Source organism: Myotis davidii, unplaced genomic scaffold (assembly GCF_000327345.1).
Source record: "Myotis davidii unplaced genomic scaffold, ASM32734v1 scaffold209, whole genome shotgun sequence".
In the NCBI taxonomy this organism is placed as follows: domain Eukaryota; kingdom Metazoa; phylum Chordata; class Mammalia; order Chiroptera; family Vespertilionidae; genus Myotis; species Myotis davidii.
In genome coordinates this window covers 623,615-650,089 of record NW_006300047.1, presented here as the reverse complement: position 1 = coordinate 650,089, position 26,475 = coordinate 623,615, and the positions used below count along the sequence as shown (strand labels likewise).

Sequence of the window (26,475 nt, the reverse complement as noted above, 5' to 3'; positions counted from 1 at the left end):
CTTTTGAGAATCTGGTGAAAGCATGGCTTCTTGTTCCAGAACAATGCACACATAAAAATTTCCATTCAATTCCAGAAGGGTACAGAATTCCCCTGAAGCTCATGATGAACCTGTTTAGAAGTGAAAAGGGCAAATTAGGTTTGGGAGACATCTGCTCTTTGCCTCAAAGGTTCCTACGCTGCAGCCCCTTTCCATTTCAGACCCTGGCAACCGCACAGAAGTGAGAAAGGGCCTGCACTCGAATTTCAAGACACTTAGATTTGCATCCTAGTCCTCTGGTGATTAGCTGGGTTAACTTGGGCAGTTTTTTTTTTTTATTCTGTAAAGTGCGTTTAATCACCCTCACCTTGTAATACTCTCCCCCTTGTTTGCCACCACCTTTCAGCTTTGTTGACCTTGTTTGTTCCTTAGGTAACAGAACTCTTTCCTGTCTCAGGGCCTTTGTGTTTGCTGCTCCCTCTGCCTGGAATGTTTTTTATTTGAATCTTTTTGTGACCAACTCATTTGCAACATTCAGGGCTCAACTCAAATGTTACCTCCTCAGAAAGTCTTTTCCTGGTAGAAGGTTTTTTTTAAAAAGTGTGCAATTCAGTGGTTTTTAGTATATTCACAAAGTTGAGGAAACATCATCACCATCTAATTCTAGAACACTTCCATCACCCTAAAAAGAAACCCCTCACTTATTAGCAGTCACTTCCCATGTCCCATAAAATCCACCATCTTAACCATTTTAATTTGTACAATTTAGTGCTTTTTCATATCTAACCATCACAACTCTCACATTCCTGAACCTTTTATTACTCCAAATAGAAACTCCATATAGAACAGTCACTCCTCAGACCTCTCTCCCTCATCTCCTGTCAACCACCAATCTCTCTGTCTATAGATTTGCTTATTCTGAACATTGCACATAAATGAAATTATACAATATGTGGTTTTTTTGTGTCTGGCTTCTCTCACTTGAGTATAATGTTTCCAAGTTTCATTCATGTTGTTGCAGATATCAGTACTTCATTCCCTTTTCATGGCTGAATAATATTCCACTCCATATAACCCATTTTACTTAGTCATTCATCACTTGATTTGGGTTGTCTCTGTTTTTGGGCCATTGTGAATAATGCCGCCAAGCACCAGTTTCTCTTGATCATGTTATACTTTTATTTATTTAATTTTTGTAGCCCGTGTATATTTATAGAAAATAAGCTCCAGAAGGCAGTGATCTTGTCTTTCTTGTATGCTGCTGTTTCCCCAGGGCCTTGGTTAGTGCCTGGCACAGAGTGGGCAATCAATATGTGTTGGATGAATGACTGACTGACTGAATGGAGCTATTGCTATTGTCTTGTTTCCTAGCAGACTCCATCTTTTCCTCTAGTTCATGTGGGACTCTTGCTGTGTTGACCTGTGTCTCTCTCACATCTGACATTTTTCACCAGCTGCGTTTCCAGGCTGAGACCTTGGGGGAATGGTTGCCCATGGGGTAATGGAACAATGGGAAGTAGAAGGCACCTGAAACATTGCTGGGGCCCCAGGTTCTCTGTTTTCTTCCCATCCCCGACTACTGATTAAGAGGGGCACCAGCATGGGATGTGTGCGGATTACACTACATCCTTCACAGCTGCAGGAAAGCCCATGCACACAGTGTACAGGGCTGTGAATACAGATTCTCGTTCAAATCCCGGTGCTACAACTTGCTGGCTGTGTGACCTTGAGCAGGTTAATTCACCTCTCTGAGCCTTGGTTTACTTACCTACAAAGAAGGAGTAATGATCCTCCTAAGGTGTTTATAGGCTGCTTAGTTGAATAAAGGTATGTAATGTGATTAGCATGGTGCCTGGCTTATAGTCAGTACTCAATAAATGTTATTTGTTACTAATATAGGCCATTGCTGTACATGAAATGTTGGCATCTAGTATTAGATATAAGGGGAGACTCAATCTATGGGGTGCAGATATATTACATATATTCATCGTTTAGTCCTCTCCACAACGCTGTGAAGTAGCTGATACTGCCATTACACAGCTGTTGTGGGAAGCACGTGAGCCGTTCTGCACGAAGTCCTATGTACTCTCTAATTGCACTGCTCTTATCTACTTACTTGTGTCTCTCTCCCCCCACCCCCATCTCTAACCAGAATGGCGGCTCCATGCAGTGAGGGGCCTTGTCTTCTGTTCACAAGCACAGCTCTCGGAGCACAGCAGATGCCAATTGTTGTATTTTGAATGAACAGACTTCAAATCTTTCCTCTTTCAGGGCCCTTGCAGATGTCATGAGGCCGCAGGGCCACTGCAACACCGACCACATGGAGAGAGACCTCAACATCGTGGTCCACGTGCAGCATTATGAGAATATGGATACCAGAACCCCCATAAATAATCTTCGTAAGTAGCGCTGCATGATCCATTTCCAGTCCCACATGGTGACCAAGGCAGTGGTCACCCTTCCAGATTTCCTGGTGTGTGTTCGGGTCCATTAAGAGCTCCTCTTCATTGATTAGTTAGAAGTTTTATTTCATCTCTCCTGAATGAAACTGTGTGTGGCATCATTAGAGTGTACTTACTTTGTTTCTCTGTGAAAGAGTGATTCACTTGGTTGAGTGCTCAGGCTTGGTTCTTCTGTTAATTAATAGACCACTTGGTGGGCTCATATTGGTTGGGTACTTAGTTAACCAATGGGTTACTTGGCTGGCTCATCGTAGGTAGTTAATCTGTTAGCCAATGACCCATTTTGTTGGTTCATCTTCTGTTAACATCCCTGGGTAATTTGCTAAGCGATGGTCCATTTGCTTATTTGTCTGCCTCCTAAGGTTGACCAGTTGTGACTTTTAGGTTTTATACTGTTTTCAATGAACAGATACTAGTTCAGAAGAATTAGATCTATTTTTCATAAAAATAATCCACAAACTACTTTGTGTGTGTGTGTTTCCGTGTGTGCATGCTCATGTACATTTGTGTGCTGGGAGTTGTAGTTATGTTGTTTAGGGGTGTGTATGTGTGATTCAACAGTAGCAGATTCCATTCTGTTGTTCTTTCAAGACAAGAAAAGCTGCATTTGTTATTGTGTTTTATTCTTTAGCGGATGGAGCCTACTTGGGGATCTTGGTATGCTCCTAAAGATTTTCTTCCCTCTCAAAGGTCTGTATATACAACATACATTATGGATTTGATACACTGACTAATGGGAGTGGGGAAAAATAGGATTGTTTAATTTTTTGACAATAGTGTACTATCATGGTTATTCCTAGCAATTATGCTTTCAGGTAACCACCTCCCCCCCCATCCTCCCGCCACCACCACACACACATTAAAGTAATGCAGAGGCTTTGGTTTAAAATAAATGCCAGACCATTTAGAGGATGCATTTAGCTGTGGCTGGAAGTTCTTAAAAACAGAAATGGTTCTGTCATTGAAAATCTTATAGTCTGGGCTGCCTTCGCTGAAGCTCTGCTAGGAGCTGCATTGGTGTTTTATTTGTTGAATCATAATTTAGGACTGTTTGGTTACAAATTTTTATCTTGATGTGAAGAGGAATATGTCTGTGGAATTTGACATAGGTGAGGTGAATTCTCTGGTTCTGCATGGCGATAATTTTTCATGGCCTTGGAAATGTTATAGTACATTCACAAAATCATTGTTTACACGGTTTGAAAATGGGTACCAAGTAGAATGTCTTAGGTTTCATTGTTTTAAATAATTCAACCTTATTTATTCATGAATCAGGTCGTAAAATGGTATGAGAAAAGCCACATTTTAGAGTAAAATACACCAGCAGCTGGAAGTTTTATGATCACATCTCACAGCCGTAAAAGATATGTTATATTGCACAAACTCTGACATGGCAATTGCTGTGTCCAATTCTGGGTTCGATGGAAATGAAAGCATCCCTTTTAGATGGCACAGGAAATAAGTTGAACCTACGTGTCCGTGGATCCTGAACTTCATACGTGGGTGAATGTGATTATGGCGTAGAAAGAGCTGAAATGGGGCTGAGTACCTGGCTGTAAAAGGTGACTATTAACAAGTTTCTCATAGGACATTTCAATCTTTAGGATGATTTTTGAATCAGCACTCACATGAAATAGCAAACTTACTGAAGTCATCCACATTTCATCATTCCATTAAGTGAAGGGCAGGACACATCAATGAATCTTGCTTAATAAGGCACTTTTATTTTAAAGTTGCACTGAAATAAATGATTGCTTAGAAATGTGTCTAGGGCACTGAATAATTCAAAAATTTCTTATAATAGGCTAACTTGGTTTATTTATAATTCTTGCTTTTAGTCTATATATATGTCTCAGTAATCAGTGATCTTTTCTACTAAGAAAAAAATGTGTCTTGTAATATTCTACAGGATAGAACATAGGGCAGACTTTCCGGTATAATGTCACAAACATTGCATTCTCACAAGAATTACCACCAATGTTAATTTCATATAAATCTGCTGGGTTGATTCAATCCTTATTTCCTAGACTTCCAGGGACTATTTGGAAAATAAGGTGCATATGGTTTTCCCACAGATTTACATTAACAAGTTTAATTTATATAACTAATCCAGTAGTTGGGTAATAATGATAGGTTTTCTTATAATGCCTTTATCTTTTTATTGACTTGTAGAAGCTATTTACATATGATAGAAAAAGGAAACAATTTGCATGTTCAGAAGAAGGAGTGATTTTTTAGTTCATTAAGAGGAGGGGAGTAGATGAGTTATATTTATCTGTTATTAGGGGTTCAAGAAGCTAACCACTAACCCGAGCTCACTTTGCATCATAGAGAGAACTAGGAGAGAACAAACTTATTCTGATAACTGGAGAGTAAGACCAGCTCTTGGTGCCGGAATTAGAATGCATTTATTGATTATAAAATGATTTTTTTGGACATTATAGAAGCTACAGAGATTTACTATTACAAAAATGGCAAGAAAGATATGTCTGTTTGTGATACACCAAGAAGGGGACACACCATGCTACTTTCAAGGTGTTCTTCACTAAGCATCCAAGTTACCAGATCTGACTGGGAACTCAATAGTCCCAACTTAAATATTTTCATTTCTATTCAATCACTCACTCAACATTGCTGTAAGAGAATATGTAATCATCTCCATCTGTTTCTCCTCATCTTCTTAATACTAATGCCAGATCACTTTCTGGTCTTTCCCTTAAGTTTGGGCCAAGTGCTAAGAGAATCAAAAGTCAGTGTAGAAGTCTGGATATTTAGAAGGTGTGGGGAGTGGAGAAGGACTAGGGTGAAGTCAACTAGGGAAGAGAAAGCTTCAATTTGGGGACATTTTTGCCAGCCTTTTTAAAAATAAATTTCCTATGGTTGACTTTTCCTGTGATAGACAGGACTTGCCTCTTTATCTGAAGATGGATTTTTCTTCAGCCAATGCTGTTCATGTTCTTACCAGGCATTCAGTGACATTGCCTAAAAATATTTAGTCTGATAATCAAAAGGGCCTTGACCTCTTTGATGAACAGGATGTAGATTCAGATGAGATAGTGATTTTCTGCAAATGATCCTTGGCTTCTGTGTAATTATAGTTTGCTATTGAAGGCACACTCTGTCCTCAAGTGCTATGAATGGACTCTGTCTCCCCCATCCAGCCTCCCTGCCTGCCAATGACATCACCCAACCTCTTTGAGAATGCAGAGTAAATACAGGTCCCCTCAGTCTCAAGGATGGGAGAGGTGAGTGAGGGACTATGGACATAAGGATACAACCTGTATCAACGTTTCTCAACTCCTTTGTGTGGATAGCACACTTTAAACTTTATTGATTGATGAGAGAGAGAGAGAGAGATAGAGAGAGAGAGAGAGAGAGAGAGATTTGTTGTTCCACTTACGCATTCATTGGTGGATTCTTGTATGTGCCTTGACCTGAGATCGAACCTGCAACCTTGGTTTATTGGGATGATGCGCTAACCAACTGAGCTACCTGGCCAGGGCAGCACACTTATTTTTTGAAATAAAATTTTAATTTTGAAATAATTTCATATTTACAGAAAATATGTAAAGAGAGTTCACAGAGTTCCGTATATTCCACAGCTTACATTACGAGGTACACCTGTGAAAACGAAGAAATCAATATGAGTACACTATTTTTAGCTGGAATGGAGATATTTGGATTTCACTCGTTTCTGCACTAATGTCTTCTTGCTGTTCCAGGATCCAATCCAGGATACTACATTATATTTAGTACAGCAAGCTTGGTAGTAGAATTTTGGTTGTGCTCCATTGTTTAATGATGTAGTAAAGACGAGAAACACTTCTAAACAAGGCAGCAGCAATTACAACGCCTTTATTGCCACCGTATAAAAGAGATGTCACCCAGTGTCTATAAAAGCATCCACATAAAATCATTCACCTGGCCAGTGTTGGAATGGGACCAGTGGTGTCGTGACTGTGCGCTCACTCATATACTCAGGGGACAGGCTCCATGATCGTAGGGTTGATGTTATACTGTTTATTTTACAACATAATCTGCGCAAGTGAGACCTCACCCCAAACTGAGGAGAAATGCGGACTTGATATTTTAGGGCACAGAATCCCATCAGAAAGACCGGGCTCTGAGTTCAGCCTCACCCCACCCCTACTCTGTCAGGATCATTCCCAGGTGGATTTACAAAGACCCAGATGAAAGCAGACCCACAGTTAAGTTTCTGAAGATGTTGTACAACTTGTATCTAGGGCCAGATGAATTTTCGTTCTTTTCTCCGTATTTTTTGATTTTTGGAGAGACTGGTAGGAATATTTTCAAATATTGTTTTTTTACATTGGGGGGAATGTCCTAATCAGGAAAGGCAAAAGGGTAAATATCGATATGAGTATATAAGAGTAAAAATTATGTAAGATAGTGTAGTAATAGTGTAATATTAACTGTAATTTAGCATTCTAAACTCCCAACACATCGTATCTTCAAAACCTTATTAGGTTAGTACCATTATTTTTACCATCATAAGGATGGGAAACTGAGGCTCACAGTGGTTAGATGACTTATTCAAAGTTCATACAGATACTAAATGGTGAAGCTTGGATTTAAACGGAGCAGGTAAGACCCCAAGGTTAGTGTCTGTAAACACTGTACTTATACGACCTCTGTTTGTGGTACAGCTGTTTGCAATATGCCCAGGGAACCGAAAGATCTATCTTAGGAAAGGGCTGTTTCCAAAATATACCCCAGGGCACCTACTGTCTTGTGATGAATTCTCTCTCAGGAGGAATAAGAACTAACATTTATTGAGCATTTGCTACTTGAGGGGCATTGCCAGCTAAAGCTTTGAATGTCTTAGCTCATTCATACACAAAACAACTCTCAAGCAGCCTGGCTCATTCCTACCTCAGGGCCTTTCCACTTGTTGCCTACAGCAGTGTTCCCTTTGGCAACTCACCCCCATTGCCGCCTCATCAGAGAGGACTTCCTTGTCTACCTCTGACCACCAATTGTTCCCCATGTCCTGTTGTTTTCTTCATAACTTTTGTTCTCTCTGATATTGTCATACTCATTATTTATGCCTCTTCCACCACAATGTAAACTTCCGGAGAACAAATGCTTTGTATTGTCACAGCTGCACCCCTTACGGCAGGAACTGGGCTGGCTCATGGCAGCAGCTCCATAAATTTTTGTCCAATGAGTAAAAAAGCCCGTGGAAGAGGTATCATTATTCCTGTTTATGAAGGAGAAAACTGAGATTCATGGAAATTGAGGAAGGGATCTAACATGATAGACTGAGATTTACTTTAAAAATCTCCAGGAAAATATAACATCGAGGGGGATGGTAAATGAAACAAAATGAGGAAAATATTATTGCAGCCGGTGGCCAAATAGAATTATTCTGTTCTATCTTTGTGTATATTTAAAAGTATCCACAATAAGGTGAAAAATCAAAGGACTTGTCTATGATATCATAGTTAACAAATAGAGGAGCCAGGATTCAAACCCAGGTCTGTCTGACTCCATAGCCTGGATGCACATGGGTTATCTTCTGGTGAATGCCCAGGCTCAGGAGGGTCGGGGATCAGGGACTTCAGTAGGTGGAGTGGTTAAAGGCAGAATCCCTATCTTTTCTGTGTTTAATTTGCTCAATCTCTGTGTCCTTTGGTTCATATGATCCAGAGAGAGAAACTGATGGGTTCTGACCGGCCAATGGCCCGGCTTCCTCTGGATCAGCTGTCTGACCTTGGTTCAATCAGTTGGATGGGGCGCAGACTCTCAGGACTACAGTGGGACAGGCTTTCCAACAAGGTCCTGCTTGAGAAGCAGGGTGGGCACAGAGATTGCATCTGTTTCATTCACTCCTGTATCTCCAGTGCCTAGAAATTGCAGTGTTCAATGGATGTTTATTGAATGAACAAATGCATGCATGCATGAATGAAGGTCTAACCAAGTTCCATAAGAAGCCTGGTGGAACTCATTAGCAGGACCTTGGGATTTTGAGTTTCAGGGAACTTGGCTAATTTTAACTCACATGAGGCATTGACTCTCTTCTATGAAGCCTCAGTTACCAACACTCTTGCTTTTATTCCACAGTTGGGCAGGCTAGCTGTTCCATCTGAAGATCTCTGACTGTAATAGTTTTGGCCCATGGGTCAGTAAATTGTAAGATAAGTAAGAATTAGGGGGAGGATCTGTACTGGATCAGCTAAATACATTTGTAGGTTCAGTGCAGTAGCCTGAATTGACTGTGCTTTTAGATCAAGAGTTCTGGTTTTCTCTTGAAGTATTCAGTTTCATAGGTGAGTCTATGACATGTGGACAATGCTCACTAAATATGTCCAATATGTCTTTGGAATACTACAACAAGGGATTGAGAGATATGGGCTTTGCGGTTAGAAATAATGGGACTGGGTATCTTCTCTATCACCTATTAGCTGTGAAATTAATTCTCTGAGCCTCAATTTTCCATTCTATAAAAGGACTAAAATAATGTTTCCCTTACAAGATTGTCATGAGGATTAAATGAATGAACAGATAGAAAGAACTTAGCATAATGCCTGTGTTATGCCTGGTGACATCAGTGTTGGTGGTTACTATTATTATTTGTGGAGTGAGTGAACATCAGTGCTAAAGTGGTCTGTCCACCAGGGGACAGTGGCCAACACCAGCATGAATTCACTGTGCAGTTGTCTTCACGGTGAAACTGTTTTCATTCTGTGTGTCAGCTGATAACACAGTTGTGTGTGTGGTGTGTGTATTTGTTACTACGAATGTTTCTGATGCAAATGAGATCTGAAGAAACTGTCCATTTCTTCCCAAGGAAATCGCTCTAATGGAGCAGCTGTCCCATTCTTAGCCATTTGTTCCTCTGGTCTGTTTTTCTTTTATTCCCATTAAAAACCCATGAGCTTTTGTCCTGCTAGGAATATTGATTTTAATATTTTATTTACCCTGGAAGACCAGGCCAAGAGGAACCTGTGTAGCCTCATACATGCTTTGTATTTTTACCCAGAAAATGAGGGGTGTGTGTGTGTGTGTGTGTGTGTGTGTGTGTGTGTGTGTAAACATGCTAGCAGAGCCTGTAAAAGAAAAAAATCACCACTCTCTGTAAGACTCTTTTAAAAAATTGTTACTAATGCTGGCCACATGGCATTGCCTAATTAGGCTTACATTGCCTTCCCGAAGTTCTTGCCACCAGCTGTAGGACTATTTGTAAAGAAAGCCCAAGTGCTCATCACAGTGTCTGGTTTAGTTTAAAAGATGCCAAGTTCTGCTCCTTGCACACTTGGACAGAGTTCCTTTGGGAGAGCATTTCTATTTATGTATCAGGATTCGATGGTGCAGCATGCCTACAATGTGATTGACACTGTGGATTAAAAAAAAGAGTAATAAAACAGAATAACATTTTTCTGCATCTACCACATGCATGCATTTTACTTCTCACAACTCCATCAAATAATTGAAATAGATATTTTCACCCACATGCTATAGATGGGTACACTATGGCTCAGAGAGTTCAAGTAACTTGCCCAAGGCCACAGTATGGAATTCAGATTCTTTCTGGCTTTAAAACTTGTGCTCTGTTCATGACCTTTCTCATGCCTTTGCCAAGGACCCACACTGGGTGACGTACCAGATTATGTCTCTTCTTCCCCTATGTATTGATTTCCACTAAGAATGACTGCATTAGATGACACTCACCCTTGAAAATGGATGGACTGAGACAAGGTCATTTCTGTCCTGGAGGACTCAGGTTTTAGTTAATTATTTGCTTTCTTGTCATTAATATTTCCATTTAGTCAATCAACATTCTACTGATATTTATTAAAATCTTGTTACATGGAGGTATGAGGATGAATGAGATGAGATTAGGCAATATCCTTTTGGAGCTTCTGATACATCGGGGTGGGAGGCGGGGAAGAGTGGACAGTCATTGCAGAGCAGCGGGATAGGAATAAGTACAGGATGCCATAGGAGCATGCAGGTGGCTTCCTCAAAATATCTGAGGCTGAAGGAGAGGGAAGAGAGATTGGGACACATTTTCCTTAGAAAATGATGTTTTGTTCTGGAAGAGAAATATTCCCCAGCAACTTTTGAAGAATCCAAGTGAAAGGAAGCAGAAACTGTTCATGTCCTGACTTTTCTGATCAGCCTTAGAATATAGACCTCCCTTGCAGATCTGTTTTATTCAAATTGTAGAAAGGGAGGAGAGGACTTTGTTTCATTAGGTGCACAGTGCTTTTGATAGGAAAATGAAAATGCTCTGTCTGACCCGGGAAGATCAGAACTCCATGGCCAGCTCTCAGGAATTGAATACAGTCTCTTTTCAGAGAACTCTTTTATTTAGTTAGCTTGCTGCTCTTCAAGATCAGCATTGAATTTTTCCTTCTTTTAAAAATAATAGCCAATATAAAATTAAGCAACATAGTTTAATACCTTAATACACATATTAAAATAATTTATAATAAGGTTTGAGGAAACTGCTTAAAAAATCCTAATAAGAATTCTCAATAAAGTTAATTACAAGCTGAAAAGGAAATCCCATTATGTTAGTCTGAGAAGGTAGTTATTGAAACTAAGTGTAATCATAATCTAAATATTTTAGTAAATGGAGACTTAGGCTCATTAATTTAGGTATTATGCTTGGAGTTGTGCTTGCACAAGACTGTCCTGCTCGAAGCAGAACCTGTATTTTATTCATTGAAATCCAATGGGATATGGACTAGCCCCCCGAAGATCTGTCCATGGTGCTGAATCACACCCCGAATGCAGTTGCACAGTTCAAACCAGTAAGAAAAGTTTATCTCGTAGAATTTCGGAGCTGGAAGGAACTTCAGAAATCATCTTGTCTTTGGTTTACCACACATCTGGTTTCAAAGACGATTAAAAATAAAAATTAATTGAAGAACTAGGGGACCAATATAGTGTGTTAATTTGAAAGAAAGGTAAATATGTAAAAGGTAACTACTAAGTACGGTTACCATCATTTCAGAAACGATATAGACATTTTAACACCAAATATTTAAATAATAAATACTTCTCAAAATAAAATACAATTCCTAAATGAAATGAAACTAGCTTCATGAAAAATTCATTCCACCATTCTTATCATTTGTTTTCATTTATATTTTGGCTTCCAATCAATGGAAAATGAGAACATGGAACTAATTTTGGGTAATCACTGATCATACCTTAAACAGTTTGGTCATTGAATGAGTATTTATTGAGCACTTACTATGTGCTAGGCACTGGGGAGTGATTCTAGGGGTACAGAGATTAGTAATGTGTATCTATACATGTATGTGTATATGTATATATGACTTCATAGAGATTATAGTCAGTCCATTCTCTGCATTGTACAAATAATGAAACTGAGACCCAGGAAAGTGTGCTTTTCTTAAGGTTATACAAGCATGAAACTTCTCAGGTTAATACTATTTTTAAAATATTATTAAATATTTAGGACACAATTACTGATAACAAATACTGTTTGTCTTGGCAGTTCTCTGAAATGGACTTAAGGATGTGAACGAAGGGATACACTTCATAGCTATTGGTGAAGCACTGCTTTAGTTTGATGCCTCACTGATTATCCAAAGGAAACTCTTTGGAATATTAAGATATTATTTTTTTTAATTGAGATATTCTTGTCATTTTAACAAAATATTGAATTTCCTAAAACCCATGAATTGTAAGTTGTATTTAGAGCAGAATGTAGTATTTGATTTCTTTTACTGGGTAGTAACAAGGTATGGAGAAAACACCTCATTTTTGAGAGGCCTTAGTTGAAAAATTTTAGTGCATATATTCAAAGTCAAAGAAGATCATCAATCAAACAATACTTGATTATCAAGAACATTGTATAAGCATGTTTTTAAAAATATTTTTGTTCTGCTAATCAGCTCTGAGATGGCCAGGTTCAGATTCTGGTACTGCTCCTTTAAAACACATATTATTATTTTATTTATATGAATGTTACATATATGCATATAATTATAAAAATCTTCATACATTCAGATCCTGGTACTGCTTCTTTAAAACATATATTTTTTATTACTGTAATTATATGAGCATTACATTCATATACATAATTATAAAAATCTTTACATAATATGGTGCTGAAAACCTTTCTGTGGTTATTGATAATGACCTCTTTATAGATACAAATATGATTTCCAGTCATATAATTATCAATTCTATGTAAACTAGAATATTTATTTCAACATGAACTAGGTTCATAACTTTATTGTTGAACTGTTGGAAGGAAAGATTACTTACTGCTAGAGTTGCTAGAAGGACAGGATTTACACCTGGAGCTGCTGGAAAGCTAGCTCATGCTGTCAAGGGGAGAAGGCACCATGAAATAAAGATACTGCTAAGAAAGGAGAAGTGGAGTGAGTTTAGTTCTGATGATATTGTTTTAGTTCATGGACCCAGTCATATCTGAAGCCATGGCCTTTTCTGGGGGATATAAGAGTATGAATTTCTGGGGGATCCAAGATGGCAGTGGAGTAGGTGGAAGCTACTCTCACTTCTTCCCAGGACCAAACTAGAATTATAATTAAAATATATTGAATAATCAATTGAAGACTAGCTGAAGAGAAGTCTATAAGCAAGAATTTACAGAAGAAGCCACATTGATAGGTTGAAAGGGTGGAGACTTGAACAGGGCTGGCCCTGTTCCCATGGGAAGTGGCTGAGATCCTGGAGGAATATCTCAGCTGCAAAGGTTCCCCTTGAGAAGTGTGGTTCTCAACCCCAAGCTGGGCTTCCCAGCCCAGAGTACCAGAGCTGTGAAGAGACACCCACATAACATCTGGCTGTGAAAATCAGCAGGATTCTGTGTGCCAAAGGGAGGCAGCAGTTTGCCAGAGAAACAGGTGTCTTCTTAAAGGGCCAACACACAAAATCTTGTTCAAGCAGAAGGAGGGCAAAGTGGACTAGTCATGCGAGGGGAGACTGGGTTTTGTGGCTCTAAAAGCTAAAGGGACAATTGCCAGGATCCCTGTGCTGAGTCAATCTCCTACCCCAAAGACACCATCTTCCTTGGGTGGAGCACTCCCCTCCATATGGGATTAACCTGGGAGAATTCAATAGCCCCACCAACTGGACTCCCTGTCTTCCCACCCTGTGGAACTTACACCCTGCTGAGAAGTCAGCTCGGCCTTTCCTGGGGGTATAGATGTATGGAGAGACTCAGGGAGTGTCAGTGACTGAATGGTGTGGCTTTCCGGCAGGGGCCATTTCCCACACACCTAACTGTTGTCTCATTCTCATGGAAAATCCACTAGCTCCATTCTCTTTACTCTCAGCAGTCCCACCTTTCCAACTCCTGGTGGCTCCATCCTGCTAAGGTCTGGGCAGACTCTAGGGCAGACTGACTTGTGTAGCTCTGTGGCAGGGTTCACTCTTAAAGGATAGACTAGATCAGATAGGTTTAATTAATATCTTCAGAGCATTTTACCCAAATGCAGTAGAATATACATTTTTTCAAGAGCACATGGAACATTTCTAGGACAAATCACATAGTTAAGCCACAAAATAAGTCTTAAAAATTTAAGAAGATTGAAATAATATCAAGCATCTTCTCTGACCATAATGGTATGAAACTAGAAATCAATCATAAGAAAAGAACTAAAAAATACACCAACCCATGGAAGCTAAATAACATGTTACTAAACAATAAAATGGGTTAACAATAAGACTTTAAAAGAAATAAAAAGATACTATGAAACAAATGATAACGAGAACACAAATACCCAAATTCTATGGGAGACAGAAAAAGCAGCCATAAGAGAGAAATTCATAGCATTACAGGCCTACCTCAAGAAACAAGAAAGATCTCAAATAAACAACCAAACTAGAAAAAGAACAACAAACAAAGCTTAAGGTGAGTAAAAGAAAGGAATAATTAAGACCAGAGCAGAAATAAGAGTCTAAAAAAACAATACAAAAGATCAATGAAACCAAGAGCTTTTTTTTGAAAAAAATAAAAATAAAAATAAAAACAAGATTGACAAACTTTAATCCAGATTAATGAAGAAAAATAGAGAGAGCACCTAAATAAATAAAATCAGAAATGAAGGTGGAGAAGTAACAACTGGCAACAAAGAAATACACAAGATTGTAGGAAAATACTACAAACAACTGTATGCCAACAAATTGGCCAATTTGGCTGAAATGGATGAATTCCCAGAAACATAAAATCTTCCAAAACTAAATTAGGAAGAATCAGAATATCTGAATAAACAGGTTACAACCAATAAAATTGAAGCAGTAATAATAATAATAAAACCTCCCAACAAACAAAAGTCTTGGACTGGATAGCTTAATAATTGAATTCTACCAAACATTCAAAGAAGAACTAATACCTATCCTCATCAAACTATTCAAAAAATTCAAGAGGAGGAAAGACTCTCATGCTCATTTTACGAGGCCAGCATTAACCTAATTCCAAAACCAGATAAAGACACTACAAAGAAAGAAAATTATAGGCCAATATTCCTGGTGAACATAGATGATAAAATCTTCAACAAAACATTAGAAAACTGCATCCAACAATACATTAAAAAGATCATACACCATGATCAAGTGGGATTCCAAGGATGCAAAGTTGGCACAATATTTGAAAATCAATAAATGTGATACATCACATAAAAAATTAAGTATAAAAATCATATGATTATATCAATAGATGCAGATAAAGCATTTGATAAAATCCAGCACCATTTATGATTAAATTTCTCAGCAAGGTGGGAATAGAGAGAACATACCTCAATATAATAAAGGCCATATATGACAAACCCACAGCTAACATCATATTCAATGTGCAAAAACTAGAATCATTTCCATTAAGACTGGAATGAGACAGTGATATCTGCTTTTGCCACTCTTATTCAATATAGTACCAGAAATCCTGGCCACAGCAATTAGACAACAACAAGAATACAAGGTATTCAAATTGGAAAGGAAGAAATAAAACTGTCATTGTTTGCAGATGACATGATACTATATGTAGAGAACCCTAAAGATTCCATGAAAAAAACTACTAGAACTGATAAATGAAGTCAGTAAGTTAGCAGGATACCAAATTAATATCCAGAAATCAGTTGCATATTTATATACCAATACTGAACTATCAGCAAGGGAAACAAAGAAAACAATCCCATTAACAATTGCATCAATTGTTAATGAAGGATATAAAAGACCAGTACTTGGAAAATTAGAAGACACTGAAGAAAGAAACTGAAGAAGATACAAATAAGTGGAAGCATATACCATGTTCATGGATCAGAAGAATTAATATCATTAAAATGTCCATATTGTCCAAAGCAATCCCTATGGATTTGACACAATTCCTATCAAGATATCAATGGCGTATTTCATAGAACTAGAGCAAATATTCCAAAAATTTATATGGAATCACAAAAGACCCTCAATAGCCACAGTGGTCTTGAAAAAGAAGAACAAAGTTGGAGGAATCATGCTACTTGATATCAAACTATACTACAAGGGCACAGTAATCAAAACAGCATGGTACTGGCATAAAAAAAGACATGTTGCTCAATGGAACAGAACAGAGAGCCCAGAAATAAACCCATGTACATTTGGCCAATTAATATTTGACAAAGGAGGCAAAACATACTATAGGGTAAAGATAATGTATTCAATAAATGGTGCTAGGAAAATTGGAGAGATAAGTGGGAAAAAAATGCAACTAGCCCACCTTCTTACCCCATACACAAGAATAAACTCAAAATGAATTAAAGACAAATTTTACACTTGAAACTATAAATATCATAGAAGAAAACACAGGCAGTAAAATATTGGACATTTCTCATAGCAATACTTTTTTCTGATATATCACCTTGGGCAAGAGAAACAAGAAAAAATAAACAAATTGGACTACATCAACCTAAAATGTTTTGCACAACAAAGGAAACTATCAACAAAATGAAAAGACAGCTTACTGAATGGGAGAACGTATTTGCCAATGATACATCTGATAAGGTTCTAATATCCAAAATTTATAAAAATCTTATAAAACAACACACACACACACACACACACACAAACACACACACACACACACACACCATGAAACAATCCAATTAAAAAATGGGCAAAAGACCTAATTAAATACTTCTCCAAAGAGGACATACAGATGGTCAATAGACATATGAAAAGATGCTCAACATCACTAATCATCAGGGAAATGCAAATTAAGACCATAATGAGATATCATCTCACACCTATCAGAATAGTTATCATTAATAAATCCATAAACAACAAGTCTTGGCAAGGATGTGGAGAAAAGGGAACCCTTGTGCATTCTTGATGGGAATGCAGCCACTGTGGAAAGCAGTATGGAGTTACCTCAAAAAATTAAAAATTAAACTGCCTTATGAATCAGTGATTTCATTTCTGGGAATATAGCTGAAGACACTAATTTGAAATAATATATGCATCCTTATGTTCATTGCGGTGCTATTCACAATAGTCAAGATTTAGAAGCAGCCCAAGTGTCCATCAGTAGATGAGTGGATAACAAAGCTGTAGTATATTTACAGAAATGGAATACTACTTGGCCATAAAAAGGAAAGAACTCTTTTGCAACAGGATAGTTGGACCTAAAGAGCATTATGCTAAGTATATAAATAAGCCAGTCAGAAAAACAAATACCATATGATTTCACTTATATGTGCAATCTAATATATGTGCAATAAACAAAATAAACAAACAAAATGGAAGCAGAGTCATAGATACAGAGACTAGACTGACAGATGCCAGAGGGGAGGGGGTTTGGAGGGTTGGGTTAAAAAAGTGAAGGAATTAAGCAAAAAAGCCAACCTCATAGACATAAACATCAGTTTGGTGATTACCAAAGAGAAAGGGGAGTGAAGGAGGTAGAAGAAGGTAAAAACGGGATAAATGACTTGGGGTGATGAACACACAATGCATTATACAGATGATATATTATAAATTGGTACACCTGAAACCTATATAATTTTATTAACCAATGTCATCTTAATACATTTAATGCAAAATAAGAGAATTCATTTTTCCAAACTTAATCAGTTCGAGTTGGGATCCAGTCATTCGCAATGCTGGTTTCTATAAGCAAAACTACCACATAAATTTCCCACAGTTTTCAAAGCATGCATCTCATCTAAATCTTGCAAAAACCACCTGGAACTATCTATAGCCTCTTAGCTAGGAATACCCAAATCTACCCATAAATGTGTTGGCTCTGTCATGGTTTTATCCTTTTAGACTGTGAGCTCTTTGAGGTCTGGGATTATGCCATTTTCTGTGTAGACTGATTCCCAGCATTTAGACCTGAACACATAGTAAGGAATTGTAAATGTTTTGTAAATAATCTACTGAAGTCCTGCCGCTTAACTGGTTGTGATTGGTCTAAGCCAGTGGTTCTCAACCTTCCTAACGCCGCGACCCTTTAATACAGTCCCTCATGTTGTGGTGACCCCCAATTTAATTGTTACAAATTTGAACATAATTAAAGCATAGTGATGAATCACAAAAACAATATGTAATTATATATGTGTGTTTTCCGATGGTCTTAGGTGACCCCTGTGAAAGGGTTGTTTGACCCCCAAAGGGGTCTTGACCCACAGGTTGAGAACCGCTGGAAGCTAACAGAGCGAGATAAGTGGCATAACAAGGACTAGAACCCCAATCTCCAAACTCCAGGGGTAGTGCTCTTGCTTCCCACCTTGCATTTGGGCATTGGACAATTTGGGGGTGCAGTGACATTTTGATCTTTACCTTAACTTCATTACATCATTTCAAGGCATTATTTGTTTAAAACCATTCAGTTGAGCCGAAACCGGTTTGGCTCAGTGGATAGAGCGTCGGCTTGCGGACTGAAGGGTCCCAGGTTCGATTCCGGTCAAGGGCATGTACCTGGGTTGTGGGCACATCCCCAGTGGGAGATGTGCAGGAGGCAGCTGATCGATGTTTCTCTCTCATCGATGTTTCTAACTCTTCTCTATCTCTCTCTCTTCCTCTCTGTAAAAAATCAATAAAATATATTTTAAAAAAAATAAAACCATTCAGTTGAGCTTTCCATTGTTCATTTACATTGCAATAATAACAAAAATTAAACTCACATGGCTACAGGGCCCTACATCCCCCGCATGAGCTCTTGTGCTTTTACTCTTTATTTTACTCACTTGACCACAGCGAGTTCTCTCTTTTCTTATTTGGACGTGACAGGATGGCTTCCACCATAGGTTTTGCTATCCCTCTGCATCTTTTCAAAGCATGCTCCTTCCCATCATTTAGGGTTTTGGTTAAACTGTTATCTCATTATGGAAGCCTTCCATATAGAAAGTAGCTGATCTATATAAAGAATCTCACAACCATCTCTTTCTATTAGGTCACATTTTATTTCCATCATGGCTCATATCACTATCTAAAATTGTCTTGTTTACTTATTAAATTTGTATCTTCTCCAGCAGAATATCAGTTCCATGAGACTAGGGACCTTGTCTGTCTTGTTCTCTGCTGTATCCCCAAAGCCTAGTGCAGTGCATGGCACATAATAGGTGCTCTGTAACAATTTGTTGAAGAAATGCTGTCAAAATACAATACTGGGCACATTTTTCTCAAGTAATTGCTACTATTAATTTTCTTCTGTCAATTCATTGGTATTTTATTTCTTGTGGACTAAACCTTCAGTGTTGTTGTCAAATTCAACAAATGCCAAATTAGATGCCAAAAGAAGCTGCATACATTTAGAAGATCATGAATACATATTCCGCACTACCTGAGAATTATGAACTTCCACACAAAGGCAATGTTTTCAAAATCAAGTCCACCAATTTAATCACGATTGATTTTATTTCAATAGCATTTCCTGCCATTTCATTTCTTTCAACTTCTCTGTAGCATACATTGCCTCATAATGTCCCTAGCCATACTAACTCTCAACTTCATTAGCATGAAAGCAAAATAAAGAGGGAATTGGGTGTGTTTAATATTTATGAAATGACTCTTGTGTGGATGTGGATAATAAAAAAACCTTAGCTCTGGTGAGGCAAAATAACCTTAATAATCCCCTGCTTAGGATCACAGTATTGATTTTAATGTATTGCCAAGCAGACTATTAAATCTTCAACATCTATGTTCCACATTTAATTATTATATTTAAAAGGAAGTCTTAAAACCCAGAGGGAGGAGGTGGTGGGTGAAAAGAAAAACACACAGCAGATACCCAGATCCATTTCCTATCCCATAATTGGGCAGTCATCCCATGGCAAGCCCTAAGCCCTGGCTTATCTCCAGTTGTGATCAACCATTTACCTACCCTTTGACTCTGAATCCCAAAACGCCCCAAATATGCCAGAGGATCTTATAATCTTCACCCTGAAGCAAAATCTGGTTGAGCTAAGAAAAGCACTTAAAACAAAAGATGTAGCCTCTGGATTTTAATCATGAACGCTATGAACATCTCCTGCCTCCCAGGATACTTTTTAGGAAAAGTCTGAGAGGGAAATGGGATGAATCATGCTGTGGATAGAGGGGATGGAGGGAGGAAGTTGTTCTTGGTTACCTTTTCGACCTTTGTATTCCATTGCGGTGGCTTCGGCAAGGTTTCTGTTCCTGTTAACCCATATAGAGCAATCACCGCATGTGAAATACTCAATGAGGCTTACTGGGGCAAAGTAAAAACACCAAGAGTTAGCATTTATTGGATGCTTGTGGTGTGCTGGGAGTTTTCAAAGTATTATCTCATTTAATTCTCTTTACAACCTAGCAAGTGAGGAGGATGATCTATATCTGACATAGTGAACAGGCTTAGGCTGTCCATCTGGTACATGGATTCAAACCCAGCATGGCCTGATCCTAAAGTCTGTTCCTTCTATTTTCTTCCACCCAGAGTAGGCACAGATTCCTTTTGGGTGCGGTCACTGATGGCTGGTAGTGGCGGCCTGAATAGAGTGTTGAATTCAAGGGATACTGAGGCCATATTCATCACTCAGTGGACACCAGTGCTGAGAGGGATTAGCCATGCCTGTTGTAAGACACTTTTAGGAGAGTCATGTTTGTGTGCCCTATATTTACACCCCTGTTTCTGCTACATGCATGATCAAAGCCTCTCAAAGGACTTAAGATTTTGTAAATGAGGGAAGATAAATGTAATATAAAATAAAGGAATATAAATCAAATTGATGGATTTGGCAGGCCTTGAGTGCACAGTGCATAACATATGGTGTTTGGATGTATGGTAGGTGATTAGCATATCTTTGTTTAATGAATGAATGAATACATGGATGGATAGTGTGAGGCATATGATTATCTTTTGTCCTCCTAGATTCTCTAAGCTATTTACACGTATCAAGTCAGACCACCATAAATCTACACATCAGAACTGCATTCCTTGGTTTCCTATAGAAATGCCTACCTAGGACTGTGTTTAAAAAGTATATCCTTGATTAAAAAAATAATATCCTGGTTAGCATAACAAAAGGCAATATGAAGAATGCATTTGTAGTCCTGTAAATCTGCTGTTGAAAATGGGGCATGTTATGCTGTTCAATATCCTTTATATAAAGAGTGACTGCATTACACATATATTCAGTGGATCTTTTTCTTGTATTATCTAGTTAGGTACTGTGTTAATGGAGCAAAAAACAAGCCAGGTCTTTGACCTCTAGAGTCTACATTTGAGTGGGAGGAAGACTATTCACATATCCAAGTGATAAAGAATTTAAGAATTACTAGCTGTGGAAAGTATGGGGAAAACAAGTAAAGTGATGAGATAAAGAATAACAAAGCTGACATCACTGAGGAAGTGACAAGGTGAGATCTAAGGTAGAATTACAAGGAACCATTCAAGTTAAGGGTGGGGAAACTGACATTCTGGCTAAACCCATAACAGAATGTGCAAAGGCACTGAGGCAGGATAATACTTCATTGTACTTGTGGAAATGAAGGAACCCCGATGGGGCTAGAATCTGGTGAGGAAGAGGGAGAGGTTATATAAATAAATGTGGAGAAATGCTATTGAGAGATGAGAACAAAGTGATATGTCCATTAAAGACTATAATTCATAATTTTTAAGCACCTACTATGTGCTAGGCGCTATGTTAGGTGCTTTACATCTATTATATTGTATCTCAATGATTGATTTGTCCCTCTGGTAGTGCTTCCCCGTAGGTGTTGCGCTGAACACTAGCCCTTTGAGATGTTCTGTGAGATTATTTTCTTGGTTAAAAATATTTGGGAATACTTTCATGCTCTCTTAATCTTTTGAAGATTTTCAATATATAATTAGTACAATAAAGACGGAGAATAAATGCAATAAAGCCATTGACAATTGTATTCATTTCAGTGTCTTTCAAAATGATATACTACCTATTAAATATCTTTTTGTGTAACAATTAATGATATATAGAGGAAATTATATTCCGGAGAGCTGACTTTGAAGAATGCTGCCGAATTAGTGTTTACTTGGCTCTACTTAATCATCGTCTTTGGTGGTAAACACAGTACATCCCAAGGCAATGCATTCTGCTTTCAGGTGATCCTCATTGATAGGGAGTTTGCCATATGCCTGTTCCAAAGTTATCAGCGAGGCCCCTTAGAAGGGGCTAATGGAGTGGAGGCCAAAGCTACTAATACTGCTGTTTCCTCCCCTCTCCATACTCTAATCTTTTCTTTAAAAATATTTTTTTATTGAGTTTGGAGAGGGAGAGATAGAAACATCAATGATGAGAGAGAATCACTGATTGGCTACCTCCTGCACACCCCACACTGGGGATTGAGCCCACAACCCAGGCATGTGCTGCGATCAGGAATCGAACCATGATCTCCTGGTTCATAGGTTGGCCACGCCTGCCGGGCCACACTCTAATCTTCTTCACTCTTCAAGGCTCAGAGTAAATCAGTAACAGAAATCAGTGCTGTGTGACTTAAGCAAAAACAGGAATTCTTTTGAAGAATATGGTTTGGTTGATAGAACTGGTGAAACATCTATGGAACAAACCTTGGGATGGCAGCAATCAGGGCAGCTCTAACCAGGGCTGGTGGCATGAAATAATATGTGGTCTTACCAAAGTTCCCCTGATGATAAGAATCACTGTAACACCTGTCTTTGTGTCCACTGCCCTGAAGTTTAAGGGCAAGGGGAGAGTCTGATGGGTTCATATTGAGTCCCATATGACCCTTGGCTAGGGAGGACAGGCGCTTTGATAGATAGTTTCACCAGGATGGTATAGAGCAGTGGTTCTCAACCTTCCTAATGCCGTGACCCTTTAATACAGTTCCTCATGTTGTGGTGACCCCCAATTTCATTGTTACAAATTGAACATAATTAAAGCATAGTGATTAATCACAAAACAATATGTAATTATATATGTGTTTTCTGATGGTCTAAGGTGACCCTAGTGAAAGGGTCGTTCGACCCCCAAAGGGTCGCGACCCGCAGGTTGAGAACCGCTGGTATAGAGTGAGGAAGATGAAAGTCTCCAAAAGGAGATCGAGATGCTGATCAGAAGAAGTCGGGAATGGATGCTGAGTATTCAAAAAGAGAAACAAATACATCTCAAAAGGTCCAGACACATCCCGTCCTCTGTCCACTCGCACTTCTGGATGCTCTGCCATCTGTCCGGGTCCCTTCCGGATCATTCAGTTCTGCCAACACCTGCTACTGCCTGGCCATCTTCCTGCATGGGTTTCTTGGTGGTGCTCTTTATCTGTGGGGAACTGTTGGCCTTGTGTCTCTACTTAGGCCTAATAATGAAATGTATAGAATGTCACCAGCAAAAATAAGTGACTATGGGGAGGTCATTCACGGGGAGAGAAGTCACGGAATTAGATGGGGAGATATGAGGTGTGTGCTGCATTGAGGGAGGGTGATATGGTTGGTAAGGAAGGAGACGTGAGTGGAAAGAGAAGCATGTGGAGGAGCATGTTGACAGAAGGCCGCCAAGCCAGGTGGAAAGGAACTAGCCTTGCTGGGGCAGAGGGGCTGCCACCGGAAGTGAGGCCTGATGAAGCCGTCGGGCAAATGGGAGGCTTCAGAGTCCAGGTTAAGGAGTTTAGAGCTTCGGTGAGTCCTGGAGCAGATGTGCTTCCTTTCATCACTTCTCTGACTCAGGTGTCTCCTTGGGATTTTGGGAGGATGGACCAGAAGGGCCTTTAAGACAATTTGGGGGAGTTCTCAGCAGTCTCAAAACACAGCTGCCACTGTCTTACCCAATCCTTCACCAAAGCGTTTTGAGGGTTGCTAGGAAACCGGAGATGCTTGAGCAGTTGGGATCTGATTATAATAATCCTCTAAGTTTCCATGGTTGGAGGAAGAGCCAGGTCAGTCCAATGCCACATTCTCTCACCTTCCTATGGAGCTCTGTGAGGCACGTGCCTTTGGGATTTGTGAGTTCAATGCTGTGATCTCAGGTCAGGGACGGGGAGGAGCGAATGGGAGAGGCGGGTGTGTGAGAGAGCGAGCACAACAGAAATAATGCAAGTATTTCTGTTCACATTCCACACAATGAGCATATGCTGAAAGTGAGACGGGAGACATGACTCTGCTTTTGCCTCAGCAGACTCACTTCCCACGAGCTTCTCCCGAGTGTGATTCTAGCATTTAAAGATATGCATTTTTCATATGTCTCGGCCCCTACACGCAAGCCAGTTACTTCATCTGGTGCTCAGCCAGAGAAATCATGGGTGATTTTGGCTGAACGTGGTTTTAGAGACTCTCTCTGACCTCAGATCCCTGCACAAGACAGGACTGCAACGTCTCATTCTGTGAAACCCCTACCTGGTGCCCATGAGTCATGCCCCAAACTGTTCACTTGCCCACCCCTGGGCACAGTGTGGCCTGGCTGGAGGGCAGTGGGGCTGATGTATTTGTTCCTCACCCCAGTGATGTCTCTTTGGAGATCGCAATTATAATGTGGAGCAGAAAATACCCCAGGTACCCACGTATAATTTGGTGGTCCTCTCACGAAGTTCCCCTGCTTGTGCAAGCCCATCACTGGCCTAGCATTGCTCATTTGTTTTTATTTTTAAAATTTCTGATGGGTTGTGGAGTTTGGGATTTCCAAGAAGGACAGCTTACTCAGGCCTCTGGGCAGTGCCTTTTGCCATGTACATATAGTACATCTTTTTTTTTTAAGTATTTATCTATCTGGATAGGTCAATATGTACATGGTAGAAAAAAATCAACGGATGCAAAGGGTGTAAATAAACATTAGGTGTCCCCTTCCTCCAGCCCCAAGTTTCCCTCCTTAGATGCAGCCACTGTAAAAAGTTTATTGTCTCTTCTCCAAGGGATAGTCTATGCATTTATTTACATTTATAAACACTTTTGCACCTTGCTCATTTAATTTAATAGTACATGTATAAGTCTGCTCGGGCTGCTATGACAAAATACCACAGACTGGGTGGCTTAGACCACAGCAGTGTATTTTTCTCACAATTCTGGAGGCTAGGAAGTCAAGATCAAGGTGCCATCCAATTTGGTTCTGAGTGAGAGCTGTCATCCTGGCTTGCAGACAGCCACCTTCTCCTTGTGCCCTCATATGGTAAGGAGAATGAGCTTGATGTCTCTTGCTCTTTTTAAAAGGGCACCTTGTTCATTGCAGCATTATTTACAATGGCATGGACACAACCCAAGTGTCAATTGACAGATTATTGGGTAAAGAAGATGGGGTATAGATAGGCAATGGACTACTACTCAGACATAAAAAAGATAAAACTTTACCATTAGCAACAATATGAACGGATCTTGAGAGTATTATGCTAAGTGAAATAAGTCAGGTGAAAAAAGACAAAAACTGTCTTTCATTCCTATGTGGAATACAAAACAAAATATAACAAACTAACAAAACAAAAACCAACTCATAGCAACAGAATAGTGGTTATCAGAGGGGAAAGAAGGTGGGGGTTGGGGGCAAAGCGGGTAATAATGTTAATTAACCAGTGTTACCCCAATATGTGTAATTAAAAAGGCACAGGCCCTATTGATTAGGGCCCCACCTTTATGACTTAATTTAACCTTTATCACCTCCTCACAAGTCCTATCTCCAAACATAGTCACCTGGGATTTAGGGCTTTAACATGTGAATTTGGGGGTGACACAGACATTCAGTCCATTACAAAACAAAATATAACAAACTAACAAAACAAAAACCAACTTATAGATACAGACAACAGAATAGTGGTTACCAGAGGGGAAAGAGGGTGGGAGTTGGGGGCAAAGAGGGTAATAATGTTATTAACCAGTGTTACCCCAATATGTGTAATTAAAAAGGCACAGGCCCTATTGATTAGGGCCCCACCTTTATGACTTAATTTAACCTTTATCACCTCCTCACAAGTCCTATCTCCAAACATAGTCACCTGGGATTTAGGGCTTTAACATGTGAATTTGGGGGTGACACAGACATTCAGTCCATAACAATGGATGTTGGAGATTGTTCCCTATTGGTGCATGTGGACATCTTTTGCTCATCCTGGAAGCTGGGAAATTGATTGCAATTGATTTTAAAAGGTGAGGAGTGGAGGACACAGAGAGATGGATGAAATCTACCCATTGGTACCCTGGAGGAGCATTTCAGAGATCTTAGCAGGTGGGCACATTTTCTCCTGGATGGGCTGATACCATCCTTTTAGGGCGGATAGCGATGAGGCCAAAATGGGACCCAGAACAGTCTGGGTCAGGTGGTGGAGCCCCTCCCAATATGAATATTTTTGGGTGGGTCAGGCCTTGTCTTCCAGAAACTCAGCCCACTGGGGAAATTGAGGCCACAGTGAGGCTATCAATGTTCTCCTGAAATACGCTTTTCCTTTCTCCCTAGACAAATCTTATACCTCCTGAGAACGTCAAGGTCAAGCTCAGCTCCTTTAATCTGTCCTTTTCCTGAACTCCATGGCTCTTATTTCAGTGCCGTGCTCATTTCTCATCTCCCCACGCTCTTTCATTACACTTTGGATGGGAGCTGATGGTTGACTAAGAGTGATCATTTACTGAGCATCTACTACAGCTCTCATTGACTATTCAAGTCAACCC

At 39.4% G+C, this 26,475-nt stretch overlaps 1 protein-coding gene across 1 annotated transcript in view; it reads left to right on the top strand.

Moving 5' to 3' along the window:
- The window catches only part of SHISA9 (shisa family member 9), a 281,059-nt gene that overhangs the window by 9,653 nt on the left and 244,931 nt on the right, over positions 1-26,475 (top strand). The window contains exon 2 of the mRNA XM_006776273.1: positions 2,251-2,378. Within this exon, the coding sequence (XP_006776336.1) occupies positions 2,251-2,378 (128 nt within the window). The remainder of the gene's footprint in view (positions 1-2,250; positions 2,379-26,475) is intronic.